Source organism: Zosterops lateralis (assembly GCF_965231275.1).
Source record: "Zosterops lateralis genome assembly, chromosome: 6".
NCBI classification, from domain to species: domain Eukaryota; kingdom Metazoa; phylum Chordata; class Aves; order Passeriformes; family Zosteropidae; genus Zosterops; species Zosterops lateralis.
Window position 1 is genome coordinate 46405689 of NC_139761.1, and position 27890 is coordinate 46433578.

Sequence of the window (27890 nt, forward strand, 5' to 3'; positions counted from 1 at the left end):
TAAATTACAACTATGTCTATGTGGAAAACTGCCAGTGTGTGAATGCTTGCTCTTCACAAACCACTGCAGCACGTGATTCCCAATTCCAACAATCCGCAAAATATGGCTCCCAACTGCAACAGGCTGTATCACTTGGTTCCCAATTGCAACTCAGCTGAGAATATGATCACTGGAAAAAGAAAACAGACAACAGAATGATGTCTTCCCCAGAATAACTTGTGCTTCTTCTTTAACATTCTTTTTTCATGTATTGTAAAAATAATAATAAAAAAATAGTCAATTAAAGTGTAGTGTTTGGATTTTTAAAAAAAAATTTACAGTACTGAAGTGTAAAACAGATGACTGCAATATACCTCATGTAACTTACAGAAATATGCAAACACATACTTTATCACAAAATCTGTATTTGGAGTAAAAGAGAATTATGGGGTCTTTAAAATATAAAGGAAGAAAACATTGCAGCTACATTGCACTTTTTAATCTTAGTGAAAGCGTTATTGCATAACCTTTTTATAGACACAATAGTCCTAACCCATCTCAAAAACAGTGACAAAGGTGTTTTATTTAATCAGTAAAACTTTCAGTACTTTCCAATTACAGTGACTGTTCAATACCCATCTTCACTACCTAAATGACAGACAGTTCAATGAATGGCATCAGAAGTTTTCTGACTCAGAGGGGCATATTCTCCCATGGTCTTTGGGAATACAGCCCTCTTCCTGGACTAGGTAAAATTCCCTCACCCATGTCCAAAAAGCTCTTCCCACTGGCATAAAAGGTACAAAGATGAAAAAACTGCTCTTACTTGCTCACTTCCAGCTCCTTTAGCTTGTTCCTCATGCTGCATGTACTGTATGTATTTCAAATGTGCTTCTGCATACTCACTCATCACGGAGCAGTGTGAAGGATCTTGCTACCACTCCATCTGTCCAACACTGATGTGTGGCCACCAGGCTTAGGTCCAGCAAGCCTCAGTTTAGTCCTTTTCCCCTTCAATCCAGTTTAATGCTCTTTCAATGAGCACTGCACCCTTGTGCAAAGATCTTTTTCTCTGTTTGAGACAAGTGTACACCAGCTGTTGCCACCAAGTATCATCAATCTGCTGGTTCTCCTTGTTTCTTCCCTCACCATTCCCTCCAACTGGAAGGATAGAGGAGAACACTACTCCTGATCCCATAGTAACTAGGTGTCCCAAGGCCCTAAAATCCCTTTTGATTTCATCCTTGGCCTTCATACTACAAACTTCATCATTGCCTACATGAAGGCAATAATGGGTATCAATCCAAGGGCTGTGCCAGAGCTAAAAGTTTCCTCATTACATCTCTAACCTAGCCGCCAGGGAAGCAGATGACTTCCCTAAGAAGTGGGGCTTGCCAGGAAATTGGAACTTCTGTTTCCCTACTGGAGGGTCTCCTATGACAATACCTCATCTTTCTTTCTTTCTTTCTGGAGGCAGTTTCAACACAGTGCATAGGGGAACTTCACTCGGTGAATCTTCCAACATAGATGAACCATCATCCAGTTTCCACTTGCAGAGCCTTGCACCTATTAAACAAGGGCACCTGGGAAGGTGGGGTAGTCACAGAGGAGTGTCCCAGCTGTACCAGCCAGGAATTTGTAACCATTCCCTCACTACATACTCTTTTATAACTACTTAAAGAATAATCTAAAAAATAGCTGCAAATGTTTAAAATCAACTTGAATACTCCACATTAAACTGATGACTATTACAGATAAAGTAGAAAAATATTGTCCTGTGACTTAAGTTCCTGATGATCCATAAAGAAACATGCACAGCAGAGACATGGAAAGTGTACTTTTTCATTCACTGGACTTATTTTATAATTGGACATAATTTTAAAATAAATTGAATCATCCTTCATTCTCTTTCAATGGTAAATACATTGAACTTATAAAAGTTAACCATTTTTTGTACACTGAAATGTTTTAAAAACATGTTCTAAGTGAACTCTGAGTACTTTAAACAGTAGTACTTCGTAGTTCTCTCATCCATGGAAACACAGATGTAGCTAAGATAATTTTCAATCTACTTGCTTTCCATAAATTCGCTTTTCCGATCTATATGCAAATTTTCCTTCAAAAGTTATGGTATAACCCAAGTATAGTCTATTTGTTCTTACAAAATTAATTATGCTTTTTGGCAAGATAGTAAAGAAAATACTTCTAAAATATACTGCTGTATGAAAATAGATTAACTTGGGTTTCTGACTAAGCTTCCTGAGGATCTAGAAGAGAAAGCTCAAGTCTTCAGTAGGACACAACTCAAAACTGCAGAGAAGATTGCTTATATGGGCTTTCATTTTTCCTTCTTATTCTAAGAAAACACATATTTGCATTTCTCCTAGAGGCCTTGCTCATACTGATGCTGTGATGTGTTTTAATAGTTCAAAATACATTGATTTTTCTTTATACCCCAACACATCATCACTGATTAACACTGAAATGAAAAAGCTAATAAAAATACAAAATGCAAATAGATGCTTCAGCAGCTGTAAGAACACCAACATTTATTTAAAGTAAACTAATTTTTGCTCTTCCTATCTCTCACAGCAAAATGGAGAAATGTGAAAGGAAACTGTAACCTTTGACAATAAATTAGGGTAGAAACTGATACTCAAGGGCTCGAAAAAAGTACAATTTGAACATAGTTTTATTTCATAGTAGGTACTCAATACATTAAGGAAATAAAGAAAAATCAGCTGTGAGAGATTCCTCTCAACTACCATTTGTTAAAAAAAAAAAAAAAAACCACACCAAAAAACAACCTCTTGATTAGAAAAAAAAAGCCCACTATGAATGGACAGTAAATCCCAAAATGTTAGCTTGATAACACAGTAATACTTCAGACTAGCATTTGGTTAATAATCACAGTTACCACTGAGCATGGTGATACTGTTAAGTGAGAAAGAGGGCCCCAGATACCTTTGCCATCACAGTACTAGAAAGAGATGCTATGCAACCCAAATCTTTCAAATTCATTATATATATTAGCAGATAAAGCCAGCTCTTTTTGTAGGCTGGAATATCACACATGGTCCATTTAATAACTCTTCACATGGACACCACTCTTATCCAGAGTCCTCAATCCTCCACACTGCAGTATTACCTCCATACCCACAGGCTGTTTTTCCCTCTTCCCTTACCCTCCAATTCTGTCCTTCAAACAATGCAGCCTCACTACTGCCTTCTTCTGTCCTCCAGACCTGCATCACCAGAATATTTCCTTGAGAAAGTAGCTAGAGAAGAGTCAGAAAGAGGCACCTACCTGTAGAGGAATTCTCAAAGTACTTTTGAGCATTTTATTGTTACTGTTCCCAGCAGATGGCTACATGAAGAACCAGTATAATTTGCCAACCAATGTTCAACACTGAATAAAAGACAGTAACCAATACTAGAATTTTAGATCGGTCTATAGACAAAGACTCATACTGTGGTGCTCTCCAACAAGAGACATAATACACTTTCATTCAGATGATACATTTATTAAATTAGAATGAAAAAAGTTAATGTACTTTAGAGTGCAAGAAACATATTTGGACACTGGACCTCGATACAGAGAAACAATGTCTTCAGAATAATTACAGCAAAAAACATCCTCTGTACGGTATTACATATCAACCAAACAGGCAGTAACGTTTATAAGGGGGGAAAAAAACCATTCAGTACCATCAGCAGATGCAAAGAGCAGTAGAGAAGTTGCAAGGATCTAGCTAGACAAAAAATGTTCCTACCTTTAGCAAGTTGAAGCTCTTGGCAGGACTCAAACTATACTGAGAGCACTAACTTTTAGCAGATGCCTGTCTTATACAGCTGATTTTGGCTCCCAAGCTGCTGGAAGCTGTTGAGCAGAGGAGCAGCATCAAACACAGTATTATCCCATTAGCATTTTCTCAAAAGCTACAATCATGACTGACAATTTGTTTGTTATAAACAAAAAAACCCAAACTTTCTGTTCCAATACCTTATTTCACAGACCCTGCCTTTTTTATTCTCTCTCCAATTCAAACCTAACAACAGCTTATCTGGAAGGATATGTATGCTGAAAAGCTGAGTAGGCTGATGATTTTTTTCTTTTTAACAAGAGAAAGTAGCACATCTTGATGTAAGAGTTTCATCTCTAATGCTTAATTACATAAAGACAAAAAATCCACAGAACAATATTTAAGTATAGTGTAAGATAATGAAATCCATCTACTGGCCATACTGCTCCTACGTATTCTATTTTCAACTCATACTTGTACCCTGTTTTGCATAAATTTGTCTAGGAAAAAAAAATACACATTAAAAATATATTTAAGAACAGGAGTCTCCCTCAGAGGGCCAAAGCCCAGTTTATGAAGAAAGCTGGCTAGCTTAATTTTTGCACTTACCCCTCCTGGCAGTTAGGACTGAAAGGTGGTTTTGTTCCGTGCTTGAAATGGAGCTGTAATGGGATGCAGTACAATTTACCAGCCATTCAGTTGAACCATGACCACTTGCTTTTATGAAAAGCCGTATTATGAATACCGCCGTTTTATTATAAAAATTCACGTATGTACATTTTCCCTGAATTGTTCCATCCCTAGCAATTCATGCTGTGTAAAAGTTAGAGCACAGGACTCTTCCTGGAGGTATCTAAGCTTTAAATCCTTACCAACATTCATCCTTTTGAGTCATGATGTCATAAAACACTGTGCTATAAAGACCAAACGCCTCTACACCTACTAAATCACAAAATTTACCATGACTGTAGGGAAGGGGCAAGGCTAGTTTCTTGAAGAATATCCATTTAATGTTAGTAAACAAAAGTGTTTCTACAACTACAGCACATAGAACTATAGCCTTGAATTTCATTATTCAAAATCCACTAGGAGGATGTTTAAAGACACTTATGCTTTCAATAGGAAATTTAAGATGTTAAGGGATTCATAACAGAACTTAAAACTGTATATAATGAAAAGACAGAAACTGGGATGATTTTTGGTGCCATATTTTAAAAGCTTCAGTATTACTTTTAATGATTAAAAAAATAAATATTCATGCTCTACTGCCAGTGCTACCTAAAGGCTACTTGAATGTAGATTGGGGTGGGGGGGGAAGATAAAATCAGGTTTCCATCAGATAATAAAGAAAATATTTTAAGCATAGGACATGAAATAAAAGTAGGGGGAAGAAGAGAATATGGGTTGTCATTCTCTATTCAAAACCTGGCTTTAATGTTCTCGTGAATCGCTCAAGAGCCTAGATTTCAAGTGTACATTCATTTCAACTCTTGAAAATATAAAGGTCTATGGCTATTGTAAAAAGTATTTGAAACCAAACATTAAAGAGACAAAACAGCAACATTGCACATCACTGGAAAAATAAATTGGTGCATACTATTTAAAGTGCATTACTTTACAAAAACAGACACTGCAGAAATTTGTCCAACAGGTGTAACTGGTGCATAACTGTATGATTCTGCAGCTCCAAAATCAACTCTTCGTTGAAAAAATTACACTAACAATAAATACAAACACCTCCTTTGAGGATCAGACTGTAACTCAGATATGTTAAATTGTCTCTCACAAAGAATTTTATTTCCATCTGTATCAAATAATAATAAACTGACTACAGCAGCTGTAGTCTAACAAGTCACTGAGCAATTCATAATACCATTCTAAGACCCTGAAGCTACTTTTCGTGCTTATTTCTAACTATAGGAAAAATACAATTGTTTTCCTACTAATGTAAAGCAATAACTTTGCTGAAACATAGGTATAAAGAAAGAAGCCTTATAACCAGATCAATAGATATCTGCTTTTTGAATGTAAGACAACATCTTAAATAATTCTTTACGGCTTCAATCATTTTCCAGGTGTAAGTATCTTTCCTTCTGCACCTATTCTTTGAAATAGCCACGGGAATGCAGAAGTAGTAGTTAAGTGCAATTAACTGTGGGAGTACACTAGGGCTTAGTCCTGTTCTCTGCTACAGCAATACATACTGTGTGAGTTAAAAGTTACCTCCTAAGATTTTACAGATACATAACAATACTATGTGGGAGGACAAAGCCCGAAATGCACACCAGAAAATATATTGCTTTGGTGCCCAATGACTAAATTGAATTGAAGATGCCCATTACAAATACCAACAGCACAACCTAGAAATTTAGCTTATTAAATTAAAAATCTTCCATCTAAAAGGTGTGAATATATCACAGTAATAATTAAACACCACAGAATAAGAAAGGGCCTCTCCTTTAACTTCTGGCAAAAATATGCTGCTTGCTGAAACCTAAATACTTTTAACAAATCAGTTGTATTTAAACAGCAAACCTTCCATGGAAACAGTTTTTTTTCCCAATCTTACACTAGTAAATTTTGTACTGCATAGAGTTACTTTAGAAGGTTATGAAACAGGGGGGAGAGAAAGAAACAAAGCAGCATTATTCCCCATCCCATCAGAATATAGCCACACAGGGCACAGCTGATAGTAAAGATGCTTCACTGCTCTATTGTAGGACATAAGCTAAACTGCGTATGTACAGACTGAGAAAGAAAGAGAAGAAGATCCAACTGTCCAAGGAGAAAAGGGGTTTAATCTGTCACACACGATGCACTAACAGAAAGCTGTTGGGAAAATCCTCCTCTAGCTAAATCCCTGGCTTGGCAAGTAAAAATAAGTGGCATCGAGGACGGGGACTATGCAGGAAGTGGGTATCTATGATTCTTCAGCCATCTGAAGTAAGGAGTTGATAGCTGCATCCTTGTTCCCCCTCTGAGCTTCGAGCACTGAGCGGATTACTTCCCTGTCCATGTTGGGAAACATGTCCTGGATAGATTTCAGGTCCTCTTCGTTACACAGGTGCTGAGGGTTGACCGCAGGAGGGGGTATTGCCACTGGTACCATGCCCGGATTACAGACTGCAGGCATCCCTAACAGGTTAAAAACAAAAGAAAGAAAGCCACAGAACATACATTAGTAGGAGGGAAAAGAAAAACAAACAAACAAACCAACAAACCCACAACAAAAACCTCCTGTGATTTTGAAGACGAAAGCAGCTCATGACTTGTCCCAACTTCAGCATTTATCTATTTTAACATGCACTCCAGAGGAGGAAGAAGATTACAGAAATTATACCTACACTGTTGCAACTGGAAAATAATTTTCTGGAACAGGTTCTCTCCCCAAGGTTATATTCCAGAAGTTATAAACTACAATATGGCAATAGGTACTGTTCAAAATTAGGTACAACTTACATTGAACAGGTTCACACATAATTCACTAACCAAACACTAAGCTCATCACAGAAAGGTGTGGTTGGTTTTCCTCACCTCATATTTTAGTTTCCAGTGTATTTATGTTGTGATGAAAAAAATGGTTCTACATGAGCAATTTACATAGCATATATTTAGAAAGACAATGAATGCAATCTCCAGCGTACTCAAAGGAAAGCAAAGTACTTTGGTCGACTAGGAGACTGGACCACACAAATAAGCAACTTTTAGCAGATGTTTTTCCTGGCTAAAGTTCCATGCAGCCTGCAAAGTCACTATGTGGCAAAAGAGCAACACCTCTAGGGGCACACACTGCTTTGCTCATCTCTCTTCCAAAGGATAAAATTCATCTGATCTGTCATTTTTTGCTAACTTCTTGTATATCCATGTAAAATAAAGCACTGGCAGTTTACAGAGTTTTAAAAATGAGTTTTCCTATTCCTGTTAAAAGAAATTGCTAGACAAAATCCCTTTTTCTTCACATAAGAACTTTTACCATTAAGCACAGAACCACTGCTGAAAACACTACCTTTTCTTCAGTATAAAACTGAAAACAGATAATAGTATCTATCTACAGTCTTTTGTTATCACTTCTGAAAATTGTGTATTTCATTTCTTCTCTGTGTAGTTTCAGATCCTTGAATATCTTAGTCCCACTCTTTTATGAGTTAGTTTCTGCAGTTATCCTGCAGAATTTTTAAGGCAGGGCAAGGAGAACTACCTGCAGCTAGACAGAAACAAGTTCTAGTATTAGTTTTCTATTTGCTTTCAAGCATTTTATGCACTGTTTCAAAGACTATTCACCAGATATTTTTAGAGTAGTCTAAAATAATTCAAAGACCTTCATGTACAGTAATGACCAAATTGAGAAACTGTCACCAAATAAGCATTACTTAATATTATTCTTTAAACATACTTTAACATCAGACTTAATATATAATTTTATTTCCCTTTTATTACAATGAGATCCTTCTGCAGCCTGTGGCAGTCAGAGAGGCTTAGAAAACTGTTAAGAGTTTTTATTTTGACAAATTGTCTTAGTCCCCTCACTTACTTTTTAAAGAAATCTGATGCACCTCACCAAAGGAGGTACATCAGATTCAACTCCTTTCATTACATGAATAATCACCAATTTTTATTTGTTCATTAGCTTTTAAAAATAGATTTTAAACCACAAGTTTACCTTTATTGCATCAGAATATCATATGATAGAAAGAATGCTTAGCAAATAGCATTTTCCAAATGCAGCTGAGAAGGTGATATACACAGACCACGCTGTTCTTTATGTACTCAAAAACATTTTAATATACAGGCTTTTCCTACACAACCATGTCACTTCCTGCTAAAGTTTACCTAATTACATGTTTGGTTTAAAGCAGTTCATTCTAGTCTTCCTGGGTTTTAATCATTCTATACAACAGAGAAACTGGCTACTTCAAAAATGTTTTTAATAGAAACTTCACTTTGCTATCCTCTAGTCCTCTGAAAGCAAGACTTCCTTCACATTCCAATTACGTTTTCCTGAACTACCTTAGATACTTATATCTTTCTTATTATTTATTTACAAACATGATTCCAGATTTTCTGCTTCCTTAAAATAAATAACTTCTGCTTCTTTTACACATTTGATCTTCAAAAGCCTTGCTACTCACTTAACTTCATAACCAGTTTAGATTTATCGTAATTTTAACACTTTTACATCCCCATATTTGGGAGATCTACCAATTTTTTTCAGAAACATACTTTACTGCATTACTTCATGCTTCTTAGGATTCTCTGAGCATTGGTTTTGGGTTTTTTTGTTTTTTTTTTTAATTTGGCACACATTTTCTTTGAACATCTAACTTCTTTCACAGTATTTAGGTGGCCTGTTTGCTTTCTATCTATGATCTTAATTACTTCTCTGTGAGTTAAACAAAAGATGAACTATTTGCATCATCAGCAGAAAATATGTATTTTATACAGCTTCAAAATAAGATCTCTTTTTGAGAACCGCCTTTCATAGATTACTCAGGAGTAGATCAGAAGCTGCTTCTCTTCTACTGAATTCTGACTAACTGTGCAAAAATTGTAACAATGAAGCATATGTATAAGCAGTATAATTTTCAAGAGTGCCTCTTTGCAACCTCATCTCTCTTAACATAATGATTTAAGTACTTATGTGATTGAAGATATTGCAATTATATTTTACTACTTCTACTCAGACCTAACATCGAAAAAAAAGAGCAAAGAGCATTTTTAATACTTACCTTGTCTCTTCAGTATTTTCTTCACTCTAACTAAAATGTCTATACTCACTTTAACCTGTACAAATGTTTTAGCATCCCAGTGACTTGTTTCTTCTGTCAGCATAAAAATGCTGTATTATAACTCACATTCAAGGCTGTATAAGCTAAACATCAGCTCTACCTGACCAGGTACTCTAAGTGAATACAGTTTGGCTGTGAGCACTGCATCCAGGATTTCACCTCTTTTCTATTTCTTTTCTCAACTTTTCTCAACTCCCATCCTATCTGAAGGAATTCATTACTGATTTGTAAACACCTCCCTATTTATCTATGATCACCAATTCTGATTTCTAAAATTCCCCTTTCAATTATCTTAAGTTTTATTAGAAGAAGAATAAAAAAAGGAACCCAGGAACTTTAACACACAGGCTGCATCTACTCAAAAAGGTTCATATGAGTCACAATCTCATAAATTTGTTACCTGCACACTGGAGCCACATTTCTGCCCAGCCATTTGCATCACACCTCTACCACATGTATCTGTCACCTTTTCTGCACCACCCTAAACCTTGGCTCCACAGCTTTTTATGGCCTTTGGACCACGGTGCTTGGAATTCTGTCTGGCACTATGTGAACACACTGCCCATCAGACACCCTGGAGGAAAACAACTGTGCAGTCCTCACCAACACTGCAAATACACTTCACGCAATTACCCAGCAGCATTTTGCAGTGCCTCTTCTAGAGCTTCAACAAACTTCAACTCATTCCTCACACTGCCTACAAACAATGTAGGCATTTAAAAGGGGCATTAGAAGATGTGCAGCCTCGAAAAAGTAAAGTTGCAAAGTACCTGAAGGAACCAAGCAATAGAAGTTATGTTTTACTTCTAACAAACTTCACAATATTTTTTTACTAAGTCATCAACACCCTAAGATTATCCAACAATCAGCCTGAACAGTGAACTGTCCATACAGGAGGTCAGTTTAAAGTATTAATCCAAATTAAACGTGAGGCTCTTTTCTCAAGCACCACAGTATCCTACAGCTTACCAATACTGTTTCAGTGCCTTATCAGTGCCAAAATAAAATCAAGATTAAAACACAGTCTTCCTCACTGCTTTCATCAGAAACAGGTAATTATGAAGCCAGACATCTGGACAAGCAGAACTCAAAAAGCATTTCCAATATAAATAATCAATTTAAGACACAAGAAATTCTTGACTGTATTGTTTCTCACCAAGGATTTTCAAAAACCATTTTCTCAGCTCTTATAGTTCTAGCTTGTGCTGTCTACAACTAGACTGCACACAAATAGAGATAATATATTTTTAATAAATACCTCCATGATAAATGCTTACTTTGCATGAAACTCCACATCCAAGCTATACAAATACCAATTTAAGAGTACTTTGGGTTTTTCCACACTCGGGCTAAAAGCACCTATAATTTCTGATTTACAAAATGGTAAGTAAGACTTAAGCATAAACTTGAAGAACTATGCACTGAAATTTAGCAAATAGACACATATGCAGTCATTAGAGAACGTTATAATAAGCTTCCAAATTATCAATGTTCAGTAAAAAGCTGCTTTAAGTTAAAAAACCTCGTATCACTGAGAGGTGAAAACTGGAACTAAACAATGTAAGAATCCACTATTGGTGGAATTGTGGACTCCTGTGTTACTGTCAAATATTAGATACATGTTATAAATCAGAAGAATGGAGCACTGTTTTCCAATTCAGTGAAATGGCAATGGCAACCATGCTGGCATAAGCAGTGACATTCCAAAACATGAAACAATAGCAAGTCAATTGCTATAAGCAGCAATGAAAGCATCAAAGCAGAATTAACAGGGTAAACTTTTTCCAACTGCATACAAGGCATTACACACTTGTAATTTTATTTTCTTTTCAGTCAAGTGCCCTGTGTTTAATTTCTTAACTCATTATCATTGTGTCCCATGCATAGAGTCTTTCAGAGTAAACTCAGGAACCTTCTCAGCATGAATTCTTTCATTTAAATGAAGAAACTGGTAACCCTTTTCTAAAAAAAAAAAAATAAAAAAGAGATAGATCTTAAAGATTTTTTTTCCAGGAAAAAACCTCACTACTAAAATATGCATGCCATCTCATTTATTTAAATGTTGCTTCCTTGCAAACTACTAGAAAAACTAAATGCATGAAACAACAGAAAATGCTAAAACTCCACTGCTCTGAATAAACCAAATATGTTGTGACAACCACAACAATTTTATCTACAACATCTTTCTGAAATTCAGGACATCAAGAAATGACATCATATCTCACAAGGAGTCATCCTAAAATTTTCTGAATGTATTTGATTGAAGACCAATGTTTTTATCAAAGATAGCAGTGTCATGGCATCTTCGCACAATTCAAAATCAAAAGTGTCACAGTAAAGGAAGTCTAAAATGAAGGAAAACTGATTTCCTGTAAAATGATTTGCCTTTAGAATTCTAGTCAGGTACTTAACTTGACATGGATGTAAAACAGAAGTGCATGAAAAATATGCACTGATGAAAAAAGCGTCACTTTTTAAAAAGAAAGCTTATCTGAAGACTAATTAAGGAAATTAAGACTAAGGCAATTAGCAGGTTGTCTTCTTAAGTGTCACTGCTGAATTCAGTTTTTTGCTTTCAAGTTTACCAGAAGTCATGACATTACCTGCTTCTCCACTAATCTTGCAGTAGTCAAACAACTGCAAGAATTATGTTTCTCTTCTAGAAAACCAATACTATCACCCATTGTAGCTCACTGACATACAACAGCTTCAGAAGAATATCATAACATCATCACATTATATTCATCAACACTGTTATCAGCAATCAGTTTAACCACTGTGGCTCGAAGCTGAGCAGATGCCTTTAAAGACTTTCCAACAGGTTAGAGAGGCTCTAATAATTTGCAGAAGATGCATTAAATTGTTCTATTGTGACAACCAAGTGGCAATACCTTGTTATACAGTCTGCTGTAACAAATAAAGCTGTTTAGGTGAGCTCATGCAAAGACTCTTGAGTCAATGAGGATGGGAGTGAGAAAAGAGCTTGGAAACTTACCCAGAGCAAAGTACTCAAGCCCTAAAGACAGGTGAAAATGAAGGGACAAGGGGAAAGGAATAAGACATGGGAAAGAAATATTAATCTATTTTTAAAAGGATAGTAATTATTTACCTTCCAAAGATGAAAGTTGGATAAAATGAGGCAGTTGGGCAAAACCTAAATTATCTAATACTAAAAAACTAAAAGCTGCTAGGATCCAGTCTCTCAACTAACTTGCTTCAGCGCTCAGAACAAGTTTCCTAAATGCGTTGTTTATGCAGAAGTAACAATCAGGGGAAATGTTGCCAAAATAAGTAAGTCACCAGGTGTTTGCAGCAAGGATTGTATTTTACAGACCACAAAGGACAACATACACCCAATGTTTTCTGAACAAATACCAGTACTATCACAAGCTAACCCACGATTCTCAAAAAGGACAAGTAAAGGAACAATGTACATACACACACTTGCCTCAATGAAAAGTGATATTCTTGACTCTGACAGGACCCAGAAACACACAGGTTTTTAACATATTTTGTAAACTCCCATGTTAAAAGTAAGTAAAAGCAAGCTTCCTATTTATCCCATAAATATTTAGCTTATAAGAAATAAAGCTTGCTTACTGAACTAACGTTTTTTAGCTCACTGTCTCTGGTACTGTTCACTACAAGAAGACACTGCAAGCACCAGTATATCAAAATATTCTACAGTTTAAATTAAGTAATCTTTAGAAAAAGAATCAGGAAGAGGTGGTAGATAAACTCAACTTCTCTAACAACAAAAACAACGGGTTCACAAGTTCTAGTTTTTGCATACCCAATCCATAGATACATCAACTATGGCAGCTATAGCTTGTAAGCAACACCTAGTGCTGTTGTCAGAAGTTTTCAATGTTAAAATTTTTGCAATTAATTACCACAGTGCAAGAATATACTATGGCCACTTCTGTTCTTACACAGCTCCATCTACCACCAAATGTGAGGCAATGAGCATTCCTTTTCTTTTCTAAGCTCATTTGCTTACCACAATGACTACCTGCTTGTTTATACTGTTGACCTCAGATTGTATGACAGAGCGTGAGAGTAATTAGATGCTTCAGCATTAATTAGAAGGGTAGTTAATTAGAAAGTTAGTTTTGAACAGAGATTTTCTTTTCCTGAAAAACAACTTGGCCTTTGTGACCTAAATTTGACTCAACCATTGCTCTTTAAAGCACAGTTATTTTAGACAGTTAACAAGTAACTGTAAAAACTGTCTGGATAAGCATTTTAGTTCACCTCCTCTATTTCCATCATAGATAAGGCTTGGATTCTGAGTCTTCTATAGAATCCCCTTCACTTCAAATACAATAAACTATTCAATGATGCTCTTCCACTCTTCAGAAGGAAAAGCAGAACTTGTTTACTGACTACATTAATTTAGCTGCAGAGGTAAAAAACCTGAACTAAAAATATGCAAAGCAGGAGCACACTGATGTCCATTACCCTTCCTGAAGGAGTCTCAAAGGGAAGAGAGCAAACACTGTACAGTGTTACAAAGGAAATGTGCAAACAGGGTGAGCCCAGAAGACACAAACAGTTCAGTTGTGCAAGGAAGGCCAGCATCTTGCATGCACCTTTCTGAAAGAGTTTACAGAATTCAGAAAGAGCATCTAGTTCAATATACAGAAAGTAATTCAAAAAACTCCAAGATGTCAGAATTCTAAGATGAACTATTGTTTCCTTTTAGATTTAAAATTACTTTTATTAAGCCATTAAATGTATGAAACAGCAAAAGTATTCTGCAGCCAAGTCACTTTCCAACTCCAAACCTAAACATCCATGTAATTATTATGAGTAGGTCATTGATTAGTAAGTCAGAGCTTTAGAACTCACAGTGCTTTAGGAAATTTTGATGATGTCCACAGAAATTCTAGAACAGCAAACACAAAGCACAGTAATATTTAAAAAGAGTAAAAAACCTAAATGTAGGTCAAAGGTGGCTTTTATGAAGTCAAGGAAGTACACTCAAGCCTTCCCAGAATAAAAGAAGAGTTCAAATTCAGGGGTGGAACTTTGCAATGCTTTACAATTACAAGTCACAGATGCAGGAAGAATTCTGAATACAGAATAGTACTATAGTAGCAATTAAAACAAACATGCTGGATCTTGGTAGAAAGGCAATGATCCACCATATAGACCCCAAATTCTTAGCTGCTAAAATGTCAGACATTATTATCACTTGCAAATTATTAGTTATTTCTTCACTTGTCCAAATAGCAAATATTCTCAAGATAAATCATTTGCAGAATATCATGATTTGAAGGTCCAATACTTGAATAGAAAGTCTGAAGGTCTTCTATCAGTTTTATCTGTTCAGTTCTATGTCTAGTTTCAATTATACATGAAACTAGTCTCTGCTTCATTTCTTCTGTTCATACTCTGGCACAGAAATTTTAGAATATGAATATTCTCATTTTGATCTATTCAAGAAATTTGCTAGCACTTTCTATCAGATCTTTACACTATAAACAAGATGACTATGTTTGAAGTTCACTGCAGAAGGTCTGGTTTACCACAACAGAATCACCCTTTGGAATGTACACTCCAGTCCAAATCACTTCACTGGCAAGACTTAAAATCTGACAATTAAGCTACAGAGAATAAAAAATCACTTAAAATGATGCAAACTGCATGTTTTCATCTGGGTATGAAATAAAGTATGCAGTCCAAGTTTTCTGTATTTTGCTCTAACTTAACTCTGTAAAAATGAAACAGGAGATATGATACCTATTTTACATATCCACTCTTCTGCTGATGAAGTTTGTTTTTACAATGAATGGAATTTTAAATTCAATCATCTTGTAGTCATTTTAAATTCAATCATCTCCTAGTCTTACAAAAGAAAAATACACATATCTGTTGTGTCATCCCTTAGCACTTCAATTATGTCCCACACACACTATCATTCACTCATAAATTTGCATGCAAAGAAGTTGAAAATATGTGAATTTATCTCTTACTTTCCCTGAAGAGTACACACACTGAATAGACAGCCATAGAAAAAAATAGGGGGTTTAAGAGCTGTAAGTGAAACGCAAACTCAACTGAACTTATCAATTCCCTAAGTAGGACAAATTCAAATTTATTTACATACTTTAAACTTTTCATCTTTGACAGAAAAATTACAAAACATAAGTTAACACATCTTTCTCTACAAATCCAAAACTCTCTTTGAACAAACCAAAAGCACTGACAATAGTTGCTGTAGTTATGTAAATACATCAAAAAGAGCTATCTCAGTTCTCCCTAACATTTTTCATTTACTAAGCTATGAATACTTCACATGCTGTGTAGCACGTTTTTTTCCAACAAAGCATCTTCAAAGACCACAGCAAAATGAATCCTGTTGTGGGCTAGAGAAGCTGCAGTTCCAACAGCACAATTCATTTGGGGCACTTTCTCAAGGGCAAACAGCTTCAGACATGGCTTGCCAATCAATTAAGTAAGCACAACTTAAGAGTGCAGCCTGCTAGATAGCTGTTCAGTGACCTGATCGAAGTACAAAATAAATACTCAAAATCAGAAGCCTTCACAACTTGATAGACATTTTAATCCATTTAATCAAACTCATGCAGCTCTATTGAACGGGGTACAGGACTGAAGGCAGACCTATACTAAATTTGTTCCCTCTTCTCATAAAAATGTATCATGGGATAAGCAGTTAAGGAAAAATAGTTTATAGCTTCCTTTACACTCTGAAAAAACAGGAGTAATTTTGCATTTATTTCTGCAACATCCTTCATCTGGATGGTTCACAGTCTTCAAGGAGAGAAAACTTACCTGCTATAGGCACATATCCGACTCCTTGCTGATATACAGTGGGCATCAGGACCACTGGCTGGGGCTGCATCATCATGGCAGCTGGCAAAGACTTGACAGAAAAGGCACAGATTAGAACAACTCAGGAAATAGCCAAAAAATGTCAGCAATTAAAAGTGTTTGCAAGCAAGTCATCACATTGCAAATCCACGTTCAACAGTACAATATAACTATCCTGAGTGCTAACCTATACTAAGCAAAATCTCCAGCAAACTAACTGAACTGCTATCTTTCAAATGGCAATTAATTTGCCTGTGAATCAATCACATCATGTCAAACTCATCTTTCGCAAGAGTTATGAAATGTTGTTATCAAAATGCATTAGTTTAAAATACAGGTTTAATCAGCTTTCATGCCTTAGTCTTGTGAAATGAATACAAAAAAGAGTTATCATAAATTAAATATTCTACAAAATCTGATTTTTGTTCTCATTTTTTATTTTTAAATGTCGTACACTGCTCCTTAAAGCAATTTTTTGTTTAAATCAATTATTTTTGAAGTAAAACAATGTTTTAAACAAAATATCAAATTAACTCTATTCCTTTTTACCACCACAATCACATCAGTTATATTTCAGTTCAGTTTGATCCTTGAAAATATTGAATATTATGAACAGTATATTCACAGGGAGACAGTTTTCAAGGTTAATTATAAACTCTTTTCTCCCCAGGGTAATGAAACAACTGTTCAGAATGTGGATTTCAACTGGGGCAGAATGTGGATTTCAAACAGCAGGGAATATCTCTTCCCAGCTGTGCACTCAACAGCAGCTTGGAACTTTTGATGATATACAAGTGCAGTAGGAAGCATTCAGGGCTGCAAGTGCTACACGTTATCCGACAGCTACTTGAAACAAAGGTGACAGATGAGAACACTCTAGGAGCTGCTAAACAAACCAATGAAGTTCGTGGCCAATAGCATCAAATGAACAAAAGGAAGTGAAAAATAATGTCATCTGAAAGAGCATTCAAACTACCCAAGAAATACCTAAGATAGAGAAGAGTTTCCATTATTTTGCTTTTAAAATGACATGAACTTTTAAAGATTTAGGGGGGAAAGGTTTTTGTTAGATTCCACAAAGCTTTTTAAAAATTATTATTATTAGAAATGGCAATGGACCATTTAGCTGAGGATTTCTTTTTTTATACGTATAGTAGCACAGTGTTAAGGAAATTTTCCTGTCTGACCATCCAGGAGCCACTCTGGCACCCACTCCAGTCTGTACCTGCTGAGACCAAGGCTCCCTTTGCAGTGGGTGACTCCAGTGACCCCGTGGGTGCCCCTCTTGGCTCCCTGTACACCCCACACTCACAGTCAGACAGGGCTTCCTTACCAGTGTCTCAGACATCTGCATCCTTAAAGCAATTTAATCATGGTGCAGTAACTCAGGAACAGCTCAAGCTGCTGCCTCTAGGGAGGGACTCTCAACAAAGGAATCCCTGGGCTTTTACACCCTCACAGTCTGTGCACCCAGACAGTCTGGGGTCTTCCTGCCGACCCATCAGCTCCTGCTGTGTCCCAGTGTCCAGTCCCCTGGCCTGTGCCACAGGTCTCTGTGGCCTCTGTGGTGCAAAGGGGCAGCACCAGGTCATGGTCCCTTTCCTGGGGCTCCCACCGTGTCCCCCAGCCAGGGCACAACCTGCAGCTCTCACTGCAACTGCACACTGCTGCTCTCAGCGTACTCCTCAACAACAGAAACAAGCTGAATTTTGGTAACTGTAAAACAAGATAAATACCCATCTGCCACCTCACCACAAAGTATTTATTATCTTTACAAGTATTTTGGACTGCTAGTTCCAGAGTTAGGCATAATTATTTTAAATGCCAACACACATGAACACCCAGTATGGTACAACAGAACTACTTCAGTCTAAAATATCTCCCTCCTACTACTTAAGAAGCTTCTCTCCCTTCCCGGCTTACCGTGTATGACATAACCAGATTAATCATTCCCTCCTTGTCATCACCTTGCCTTCCACTCAAGCTATACCATTCATCCTCCACATTTCCTTGTTTCAGAGACTCAGGAATTGTAATGTGTGTCCAAGCAATGCGGTCATCCATTGAAAAGGCTCTCTGAAATATAATTTGAAAAATATTACCAAATTAATTGTCCTGAATAAACCCCCAAATTTAAAAATATCCTTGACTAACACTTCAGTTCTATGCTATTAACTTTGTTACTTTTATTCCCTTTGAAATTACTGAAGTGTCAATAAATATTCTGGCCATTTCCTTTCCAACAAGGATGAAGGACATTTTAAGTCAGATTATAGATTGACTGCAGATATTTAGTAGCAAGAAATTGAAAACCTGAAGCAGAACACTCTAGAAATACAGCATCCTAACATCATCATAGGCTGTGTGAATCTCATGACATCACATCAGAGGCAATTACAGGAACATAAATAGCTCCTGTTTACTATGATAGGCTGTGAGCTCCAGCACGAAAAAGTACTGACCAGTTCCCCTGTTGCAGCAATTAAACAGACACTTGAACCAATCAGCTAAGCCCTCAAAGCAGCATCCAAAAGCCTCCCTTGTGTAATGACCACACAGCTGCTGCACTGTCATGCTTTACTACACGCAGTGAGAGAGGCAGCAAAAAAAGGCAAACCATGACTTTAGCCTTAGCTGTAGCCTTTTAGTTTCTCCTAATAAATCCTAGTGACTACACACAGTCTGTATTTGACAGTTTTCTCAGAGCTTCCAACCTCTTCCTAGGTTAAAATAGCACCAAAGAATTTTCAAGTAAAACAGCATTGTACCACAGGCTATTTTTAATAGGGACAGTGAAGGACATAAAGCTGCAGGGCATTTTGATAGCCAAGAGGAGCTTAAATAGTACTCAGATATCTTTTGCTTCTCTTCCTTTGCAGGCAAGCTTGCTAATGCCCTTTTATCAGCTATCAAAGAAAAGTAACAATTCTGACATTCTTGGGGAAGAGCAAAGCCTTCTGAATTGCTGCTTTTGGAATTCTGAAAACTCTTTGACATCTCCCAGAGAATACAGCAAAGGAACTGTCTGTGCTAACTCATTCCATTTTTGCAAGGTTTCACCCAAACCTCAGTCCAAACTGGAGATGGGGAGGGGTAAGAAAAATACATAGCAGTTCTGACCTCATCAAATATCTCTAGATAAAAGGAGTCCACACCCGGGGGAACAGTGCATTGAATAACTTTGTTCCAGCGGGGGTTCTTGGCTCCATTATGTGCTGTTGGAGTTTCATACACAGCGTATCCCAGCCGTATTCGACAATACGGATCCATGCGCGTCATCCCGTAATTCTTTGCCAGTTTGGCCTGAAAAGAAAAGAACCCAGGAAGTGTATTAACTTGAGAAGTTAATTACTATTAGTTCACAGTAAGAATCAAATATTGAGCAAAAGACTGGATTAAATTCTATGACAGAGAGAAAAGAGTTAAAAAAAAAAGAAAAAGAAAAACGGCATTTGGATTAAAACATAAACCAGTAACACCATTGAGTGTCTGGGAGACCTTGAAAAGGGAACATCTTTTTAACCTATTTATTGTAGAAAATACACATCTTCATTGTAGCTAAAATAAATTACTCCATACCAAAGCAAAAAATACATGATTACAAGGACATTGTAACAACTTCAATTTTTCCCCGGGTATCTGATCTCCATCATACAATCACAAATGTAATGTCATAGGCAGCCTGTCCTCTTTCACTTAAGTTCTTTCAAGGGATGAAATACAGAAATCCAATACCTTCAAGAATATCACAGAATCCAAAAGCACAATCTGCAAATACAATACACTTCTTCAACCAGATTTTCATCTTCTATAGATTAACTATACCATGGCAAGTCTCCTATCCAGAATGCCACGTCTCAATATGCAGCCAAGGTACCATAGCATTTCTGCATAAATTTCTAGACAGAGAGAAAAGAGTATCTCTTGTCTGTTGTACTGCCATCCAGAAGGACCCTGACAAGCTAAGAGAAGTGTATAGACAGGAATCTTGAAGATCAACAAAGAAAAACAATATATATGACAGTAAGACTTTGGGCCAACTGGCTGGAGAACAGTTTTGAGGAGAAGGATGTGGAACAATTTATAAGAGAACTATTCCCTACAATATTCTCAGAATTACTAATGTTTTCCAATATTAAGCACAAGAATTACAGGAAGCTTCTGAACAGAAGCTTTCAGAGAAATCTGTTCACTGCCAACCCCCCCATAAGTTTATTTGATTATGTGCTATAATAGCAAGGTTTACAGGAAATCCCTGCATCAGGCAACAACGAAACATGAAACTGGACAAAATGGTGATGTACAAAAAAATGAAGCAACAAAACCTTTAAGAATTACTACCCATTTACAAGTAATTTAGTGACTCAAATTCCAACACAAAATCTTTTTGTGTCCACCAATTTTAAAAATTGCATTAATTATTTAAATTACTTAATTGTACAAAGATGGCATAACTTATACCTGTACTACAGTAATACTGAGTCTTCCTACTGTACCCATTGCTCCTCCATACTGTAGCTGCTGAGCTGCCTGGGCATCCAGCTGGATTTGCTGCTGCTGCTGGGTTGGGGTAATGCGAAGAAAATCTTGAGGAAGCTCACCAACAAACACCTTAAAAAACAAAGAGAGGAAAAAAAATGAAGACTTGAAACTTTTATAATGGGAAAGATATGAATATAAATCCAAGTGTAGCAAATTAAGGAGAATTTAGTCTTGTTTTGACAGCATGAACAAAGAACTATTTAAGTGACAAAACTGCCAACTCATGTAGCAAATGTTCTCCTTTTCAGAAACAATAATTTCCAACATAAGCTTCTGAAAAAAAGCAGGACTAAGAGCTAAAGCTGCTCTGCAACTAAACACTGAAGTAGTCCATACAAAAGTCAGAACTACAAAGTTTTACAACACATTCATATGTGGTATCTGATGGCATCCAGTTCTTTCACTTATTCATCACACACATTGTGTCCAATCATTCCCATGCCAAGACACAGCACAGTGCTTTCATCTGAAAGGTCAATTCCACAGTCACATTAAAGATAAGATTGTAAACCAGGATTTCCTATGGACCAAATCCTGCAATGCAATAAAGATGTCCTAATGTTTTTCTAGTATTAAACACAGCCAGCCTGCAACTAACCTTGGTGACAAAATTCCACCACATTCAAAACAACAATGTGGGAATTAAAAATCTGGTCTATCATGAGAACAAAAAGCAGTAGTAGAGAACTTCTGTCACATGAGCCAATACGAATCAGCATTCCCCATGGATTTTCTGTTAGCTTTACAGTATAAAGGGAAAGTTTCTACCCATTACTTGTTAATTCAACAACTCAGGTTGTTTCTAGGTTTTAAACGCTCAGTGAACATTATCAAGTCAAATACATTTTGTCATTTTAAAATAATAAAAATCTATAATAAAACTTTTAAAGGCAAAAAAGTGTCATAGAAAATTTATAATTAAGTTGCATTCATTTCTGCTGCTTATAGAGTGTATTACATATTTAATATAGAACTGTTTACCTCATCAAGACAAAAGACAACTCAATTTCTCATGCTGCAATCCCAAGCAAGATTACTCAATCATGTATCTGGCAGATGCATGCCTACAGAAGATAATTTAAGAAGCTAACAGGCCTTGAGGACATAGCTTTTCAAGATTACACAGCATGTGCATGTCAACATTGCATCTTGGAGACAGGAATTGCAGCTCTTGCCAAATCACATGTATGACTATTTTGTACGATTATCTGAGAGCCTCGGGATCATGGCAACAGGAGGAGTCACATGCCAAAAAGGAAGTTTATCTGAAAAGTTCAGGAGGAAGCACTGAATGCCTGCTGCTGGGCTATTGGGAAGCAGAGTAAAAAGGGAATCAGTTTTACTTACAAGCACCTTAAAATTTTACAATTAAAAACCTAAGCAGCTGAAGTTTTAAGAAGTAGAAAGAAAAAAATGGGCAGAGAGAGAGAAAACTAAGCTAGAAGTTAATAATTAAAGAACATTTATGTAAGTTTGGCTGGCAATGAGACAGTGTTATAACAGCCTTCTCACTGGAATACACATCATTTTAAAATAAAACATAATCCATTTAGGCAAGCTCTGAAATGGCCCCAGAATTAGCATGGAAATGGCATTTACAGCAGAGCAGGTGCCCCTCCATGCCTGGTCCTCCAGAAAGTTTCAAATCTGGTACTATTAGCACCTCCAGGAACAGACATCATAAACACTTCCCATAGTCAGAAGTGATGGCTGCACCCCTGGAAATGGAAATGCTATTTCCATATTATGCAAGCTACCTCTGTCAAACTCTCATAAAACAGGATAGCCTCTTTTGTCTCCACCTTCACATGGATATTGGAAAGCTGAAGTCATTCACAACACAAGTCTAATAATAGCTTTCGCTTTTGAAATTTTATTTCCTAAAAGTTTGCCAATATCTGCTCCAAAATAAAATAAACTTGTCTCTGTACTGAAGGGGAAAAAGTCCATAAAGGAGACTGAAGTTTTCTTACAGCAGCTAAGCCGATTCTAGGTTATTTAGTTGCCTCACACAAAACCCCACTCTTATTCTAGAGCTGCAGAGCTGACATACACAGAAACTAAAACCATCCAGTGCTAACAAAGTTCTCAAAAGATCTAAGTGGTAAACCCCTCCAAAAGGGAGGAGTGGGGAACAGGAGATGCACACACTCACATGCTCAGTTCTGACAAAGATTTGGTTCACAAGTCCTGGTGATATAGCCTGTAAAATATCTAGGAGATGTTTATTGAATGAAACACATTACTCAGAATGTTCTTACACTAATTATCAGCTGATTCCATATTGATGGAGACAAATCAGTATTACGTTATCTTTTTATCTGTAAACAAAACAGATCAATTTACATCTTCCTCAAAGCATTTAAAAGCAGGCACATAACTGCCACCTCCCAACCTGAATTAAAAATATAAAGTTAGGTAACCAGAACTGAACCACAGGTTTTATTTTAAAAGCAAGGAAAACATACATGACAAGGCTGTGTCACTGATCCTACTCTACAGCTGCTTTGAAACAAACACACTTTCCTCTACTATAATAGCACTTCAGAAAGAATGTGAAATTCAAGCATGTTCTGTCACTAGCTGCAGAACAAAAAATTAATTCCATTTTAGCAACAGGACAGGGATGGGACTACAATCCAGAAGACAAATTAAAAATAAGCCTGCCTTATAATCACTTTCTAATAAACTTTACTGACAGCACTGCATCTCAAAAATATGGCTTATCTAGAAATTGAATAATATTGTCCCTCCCATCTGCTACAACCACCCAAGAGCCAGTTTTGTGGATTTTCACAGTAGAATGCTGGAGGTATAAAGACTGCATCTCAACTTCTTCAAACTGAACATGGTGTGATATTCTATGTGCTATGTGACGTAACTGAGGATGGGGCTGTCTCAGTCTCACCTTTCTGTTTCTTATGCAACATGAAACGGTGCCAGAGAGTCGTAAAGTGGGTCAGTGTAAAGGCCTGACCAGAACAAACAAGGATTGGAGGTAAAGGGAATGGGAGGTAAATTGTCAGAACCTTGAACTCACTGATTCTGCAACTACTGGCACCTACCTGTGTACGGGAGGGAAAGGGACAGAGCCAAACACAGCCACAAATTTCCCGAGTTACAGAAACATTTACCCAGACACAACACACTCAGGGAACCATAATGAAGGTTTCCACACTAGCAACTACCAAGGAAGCCTAACACAAAACTTCTTCAGAACATCAAAGAGCTTTAAACACTTAACTACTCAAAAATTTCTGACTATTCTCCTTTAAATGCTTTTACTGTTTTTAAGAAAGAAAAAGTGAATGACATAATTTTGAGCTATTATTCTATGCTTTACACACTGAAGAAAAAATTGGTACCAGATAGGAAGCATCCAGAGGTCCTGAAAAAGCCTGTATTTGTTCAAAGCTGCTCTATAACATCTTTGAAAGGTCATGGAGATTAGAGAACTGCCCTATAACTGGAGAAAGACAAATCTCATACCCAGCATTCCAAAGGGCAAGAAGGATGACTTGAGGAATGACAGGGAGGTCAGCTTCACTTCAGTAACTACGAAATTCATGGAGTAAGCGCTTTGGGAAGACATTCCTTGATACATGAAGGAAAAAAAGCCAAACAGGGATTAGGAATAGCCAGCCTTTACCAAGGTTTTAAAAGAGTAAAAAGCTGATGAGCCATCTGCCTTCTCAAAAACAAGAATATATAACTAAGGAAAGTGCAGAAGGTATCAAAGCTGGATCATTACAATCTGAAGGGGTGGAGTACTGGATGGATGAAAAGCTGACTAAGGCATTGAGCTCAGAAGCTGAAGTTCAGTGGTTAATGACACTGGAGGTTGGTTAAAAGTGAAGCTGTTCAGAGGTCTGTACAGAAATGAACTTATCTGTCTAATATTTTTCCTCAGTAATAAAAGGTGAAGACAAAAGGCATCCTTATCAGTTTTTAAGATGACATTAAATTTTGGGAGAAACGACTGGTATAGCTGAGGACAGGACCATCTAGTGAGATGGAAGAATTCACTGGCAGGAACCTCATGAAATTCAACAAGGGCAAAGACCTGCACTTTGGCCAGAAAATGCCTGGCAGCGGTACAGAGTGGAGAACAACTGGCAGGGCTGCCTGTACCTTTACAGAGGTGGAGAGCAAGCAAAACACGGATGAGCAGAGGAATTCTTGCAGCAATGAATCCTAATAGAAAACTGCATGGGACCAACAAGAATCCAGCTAGTGGGCTGAGAAAAGGAAAACACTGCTGGACCACACCTGGAACACTGTGATGGTTTGGAGCCCAGCAGTACATGAAAAATTATGAACTCAGCAAAAATCCACCAAGAAGGCCCATGAAAAGGGCTGGAGCTGAGGACTTGTTTAGAATAGCAGAAAGTCAGAATGCACCTTCAGTAGCTTTCTGGTATCTGCAAGGAAATCACTGAAAAAACAGGCCCATGTTCTCTTCTGAGATGCAACACAAAGAAAAAGAAGATCTCAACTGTTCACCTAAAATGGAGCCGATTTCACACAAAAAAAGGAGAGGGTAAAAATATGTGCAAAGTACGGCAAGAACTATGGTATACAAACATGAGTTAAAAATTCAAGACAGAATGAGTGTCCCTATGACATCTGTGTTTTGGAGAAGTAAAGGTTCTGGGGAGACCACAGAGCACCTTCCAGTCCCTGAAGGAGCTTACAAGAAAGCTGGAAAGGGACTTTTGACAAGGGCCTGTAAGGGCCTCTGATGAGTAGTGACTATTAGGGAAATTAGGAGCAGAAGTCTATGCAGTCCTAAGTTGTTACTTAATCTAATTTTGAAGTACCCAATGTATTTGCCAGCATGGTGGATAATCATGGAGAATAACCATAGACAGTAATTTTGGGTATGACTGGCTAGATAAGGAATCACAAAGCTTTGATGGCTCAGTCTTAACCTAAAGCCGGGTCAAACTGTTTATTGGATTATTAATTATTAATTAATACTCTCACTTGTAAAAGGTATCACTTAGCAGTCCTTACATATTCAGCCGTAGTTTAGATTAAAAAAGCTGTTTTGTTCATAAAAGATTACAAATGTGAAGGTATGCTAATTTCCATCCTGAAAAGGGCCAGAGATATCTATCTATATTCTAGCAGAGTATTTACACTAACAGACAGGATGAATTCTGTTTCATCTGAAAAACTACGCAGCAATAAGAATTTTTAATTACACAGCAAATAAGCAGTGTCACAAATAAGAAAGCGCAGGTACAAGACTGACAACAGCTCACTTTAGTTTCTTACCCACATGAAACAACCTTGAGTATTTTCTTGCTTGTTCAAACATAAAGACTGAACTGTTCTCACCAGCAGTAAAGAAAAAAGTAGTTCCCAATCCTTTAGCACCATTTAGTGGCTATTCATTTGTAATGCAGTTGCATATATAGAAACTAGTAGGATTTTATCTTCCTCTCTGAAGAGAATTAAGAAAGGCTGGAATGTACCATATAAACATCCCCAGCTCTGAATGTCTGCTTAATATTGCATAATTTATTCATTCATTTGAAAACATTCAAATCTCTAAAGTGGGTAAGGAAGAAAAACATATACAACAACGTTAGCAACACATAAAAAAACCCCAAAAAAATAAAAAAAAATTAATAAAAATAAAAAAAAAAAAAAAAAAAAAAAAAAACCAAAAAAAAAACACCCCCCAAAAAAAACCCCAGAACCTGAAGTCCAGAAAGCCAAAGCTACATGAGATCATCATATGCCTTTTGTCAGGCTTCAATCAAGTTTAGGAAACAAAAGATTGCCAATATATTATACAGGAGTACCTGGGAAATTCTAGAACAAGACATCTGGAAGAGTGACATTCAAGAAAGACCAGGGAGTTATGATAAATAAAACAAATAAAGCACTTTAAGGAATAAAACTGACTGTCATAGGAAAAGCGACAGCAGTGCAGTTTTTCAAGATTAGCAGTAATTCACCTCACTGTTCTTTCTACAAGGCTGCATAAATTAAAAAAAAAAACCAACAAAAAAACCCACCAAAAAACTAGCTCTTTCCACATGAAAAATACAGCAGTGTAAACTTATTGTTTTTCAAAAAAGCCTCCATAATTTTATACTGCCAATGACTCCCAGATCCTTTCAGCCAGAGGAACAGACAGGAGCAGCACATCTGCTGATGTTGTAACACCCGGTGTGAGGTATGATTATCCCTGGGCGAAACCAGACAGTAACATATTCCCAATAAACTGTCAGCACCACTTCCCAGAAGGCGGGTAAATCGGTTTTACGACGGCTCAGCTCCCGTCCAACACGCACGCCTACACCCTACACTGGATGCGCTTTCAGCGGCGGCTCCGGGGACAGCGGCCCCACCGTGCCCGGCCGAGCCGCCGGCACAGGGAGTTGCGCTCCGCTTCCGTGGGAAAGCGGTCTAGCTCCGGTTCCGTGTAAGCATTTCCCTCCTTGGAAAGGCCTCTGGGTAAAGAACGGGCAGAAGAGCCGCCTCAAGGACTCCGCACAGTTAGGAGGGCCTTTCCCCTTCCCTTTCCCAAAGCCTCTTCGCAGAAGAGGAACCGGGAGACAAGGCAGATTCCCTCCCCCGCATCCCAGCAGCCTGGAGAAGATGAGAGGGCTTTTCCTCTCCCCTCTGCGGCGCGGCCGGAGCTGGGACAGGGTGAGAGACGCCCTCCCCCAGCGGTGCTGACAGAGGCCGGACGGGCCCATCAGGGTCTCCAAGCCGGGCCTCGCCCGCCCAGCGCGGCGAGCGGTAACGGGAGGTCTCCCTGAGCGGGCCCCTGAGCCGAGCCCGCAGCACTCACCGGGCCCCGCTGGGTGGTGACGGTGGTGGCCATGGCGCCTCGCCGGGGCCGCGGCCGAGACCCTTCCTTCCCCTCCTCCTCCTCCTCCTCCCCCGGCCCCTCCAGGCCGCCGCCGCCGCTCCAGCCGCGACC

General features: G+C 37.6%; 1 protein-coding gene across 1 annotated transcript; it reads right to left on the minus strand.

Annotated features, from left to right (window-relative positions):
* Nucleotides 1-3482: 3482 nt before the first annotated feature.
* Nucleotides 3483-27890, minus strand: TOLLIP (toll interacting protein). The gene is made up of 6 exons (XM_083863002.1): nt 27759-27890; nt 20867-21016; nt 19526-19708; nt 18329-18481; nt 16367-16457; nt 3483-6917 (listed from the first exon to the last, which is right to left on the minus strand). The coding sequence occupies exons 1-6, from the start codon at nt 27789-27791 to the stop codon at nt 6703-6705; spliced, it is 825 nt and encodes a 274-aa protein (XP_083719128.1). The 5' UTR covers nt 27792-27890; the 3' UTR covers nt 3483-6702.

Coding starts and splice junctions, on each gene's coding strand:
- TOLLIP (XM_083863002.1), bottom strand. CDS start 27,791: ATGGCCACCACCGTCACCACCCAGCGGGGCCCG. Junction 16,458..18,328: donor ATCTGGTTATGTCATACACG/GTAAGCCGGGAA, acceptor TTTTCTGTCAAG/TCTTTGCCAGCTGCCATGAT. Junction 6,918..16,366: donor CGGATATGTGCCTATAGCAG/GTAAGTTTTCTC, acceptor TTAACCTGTTAG/GGATGCCTGCAGTCTGTAAT.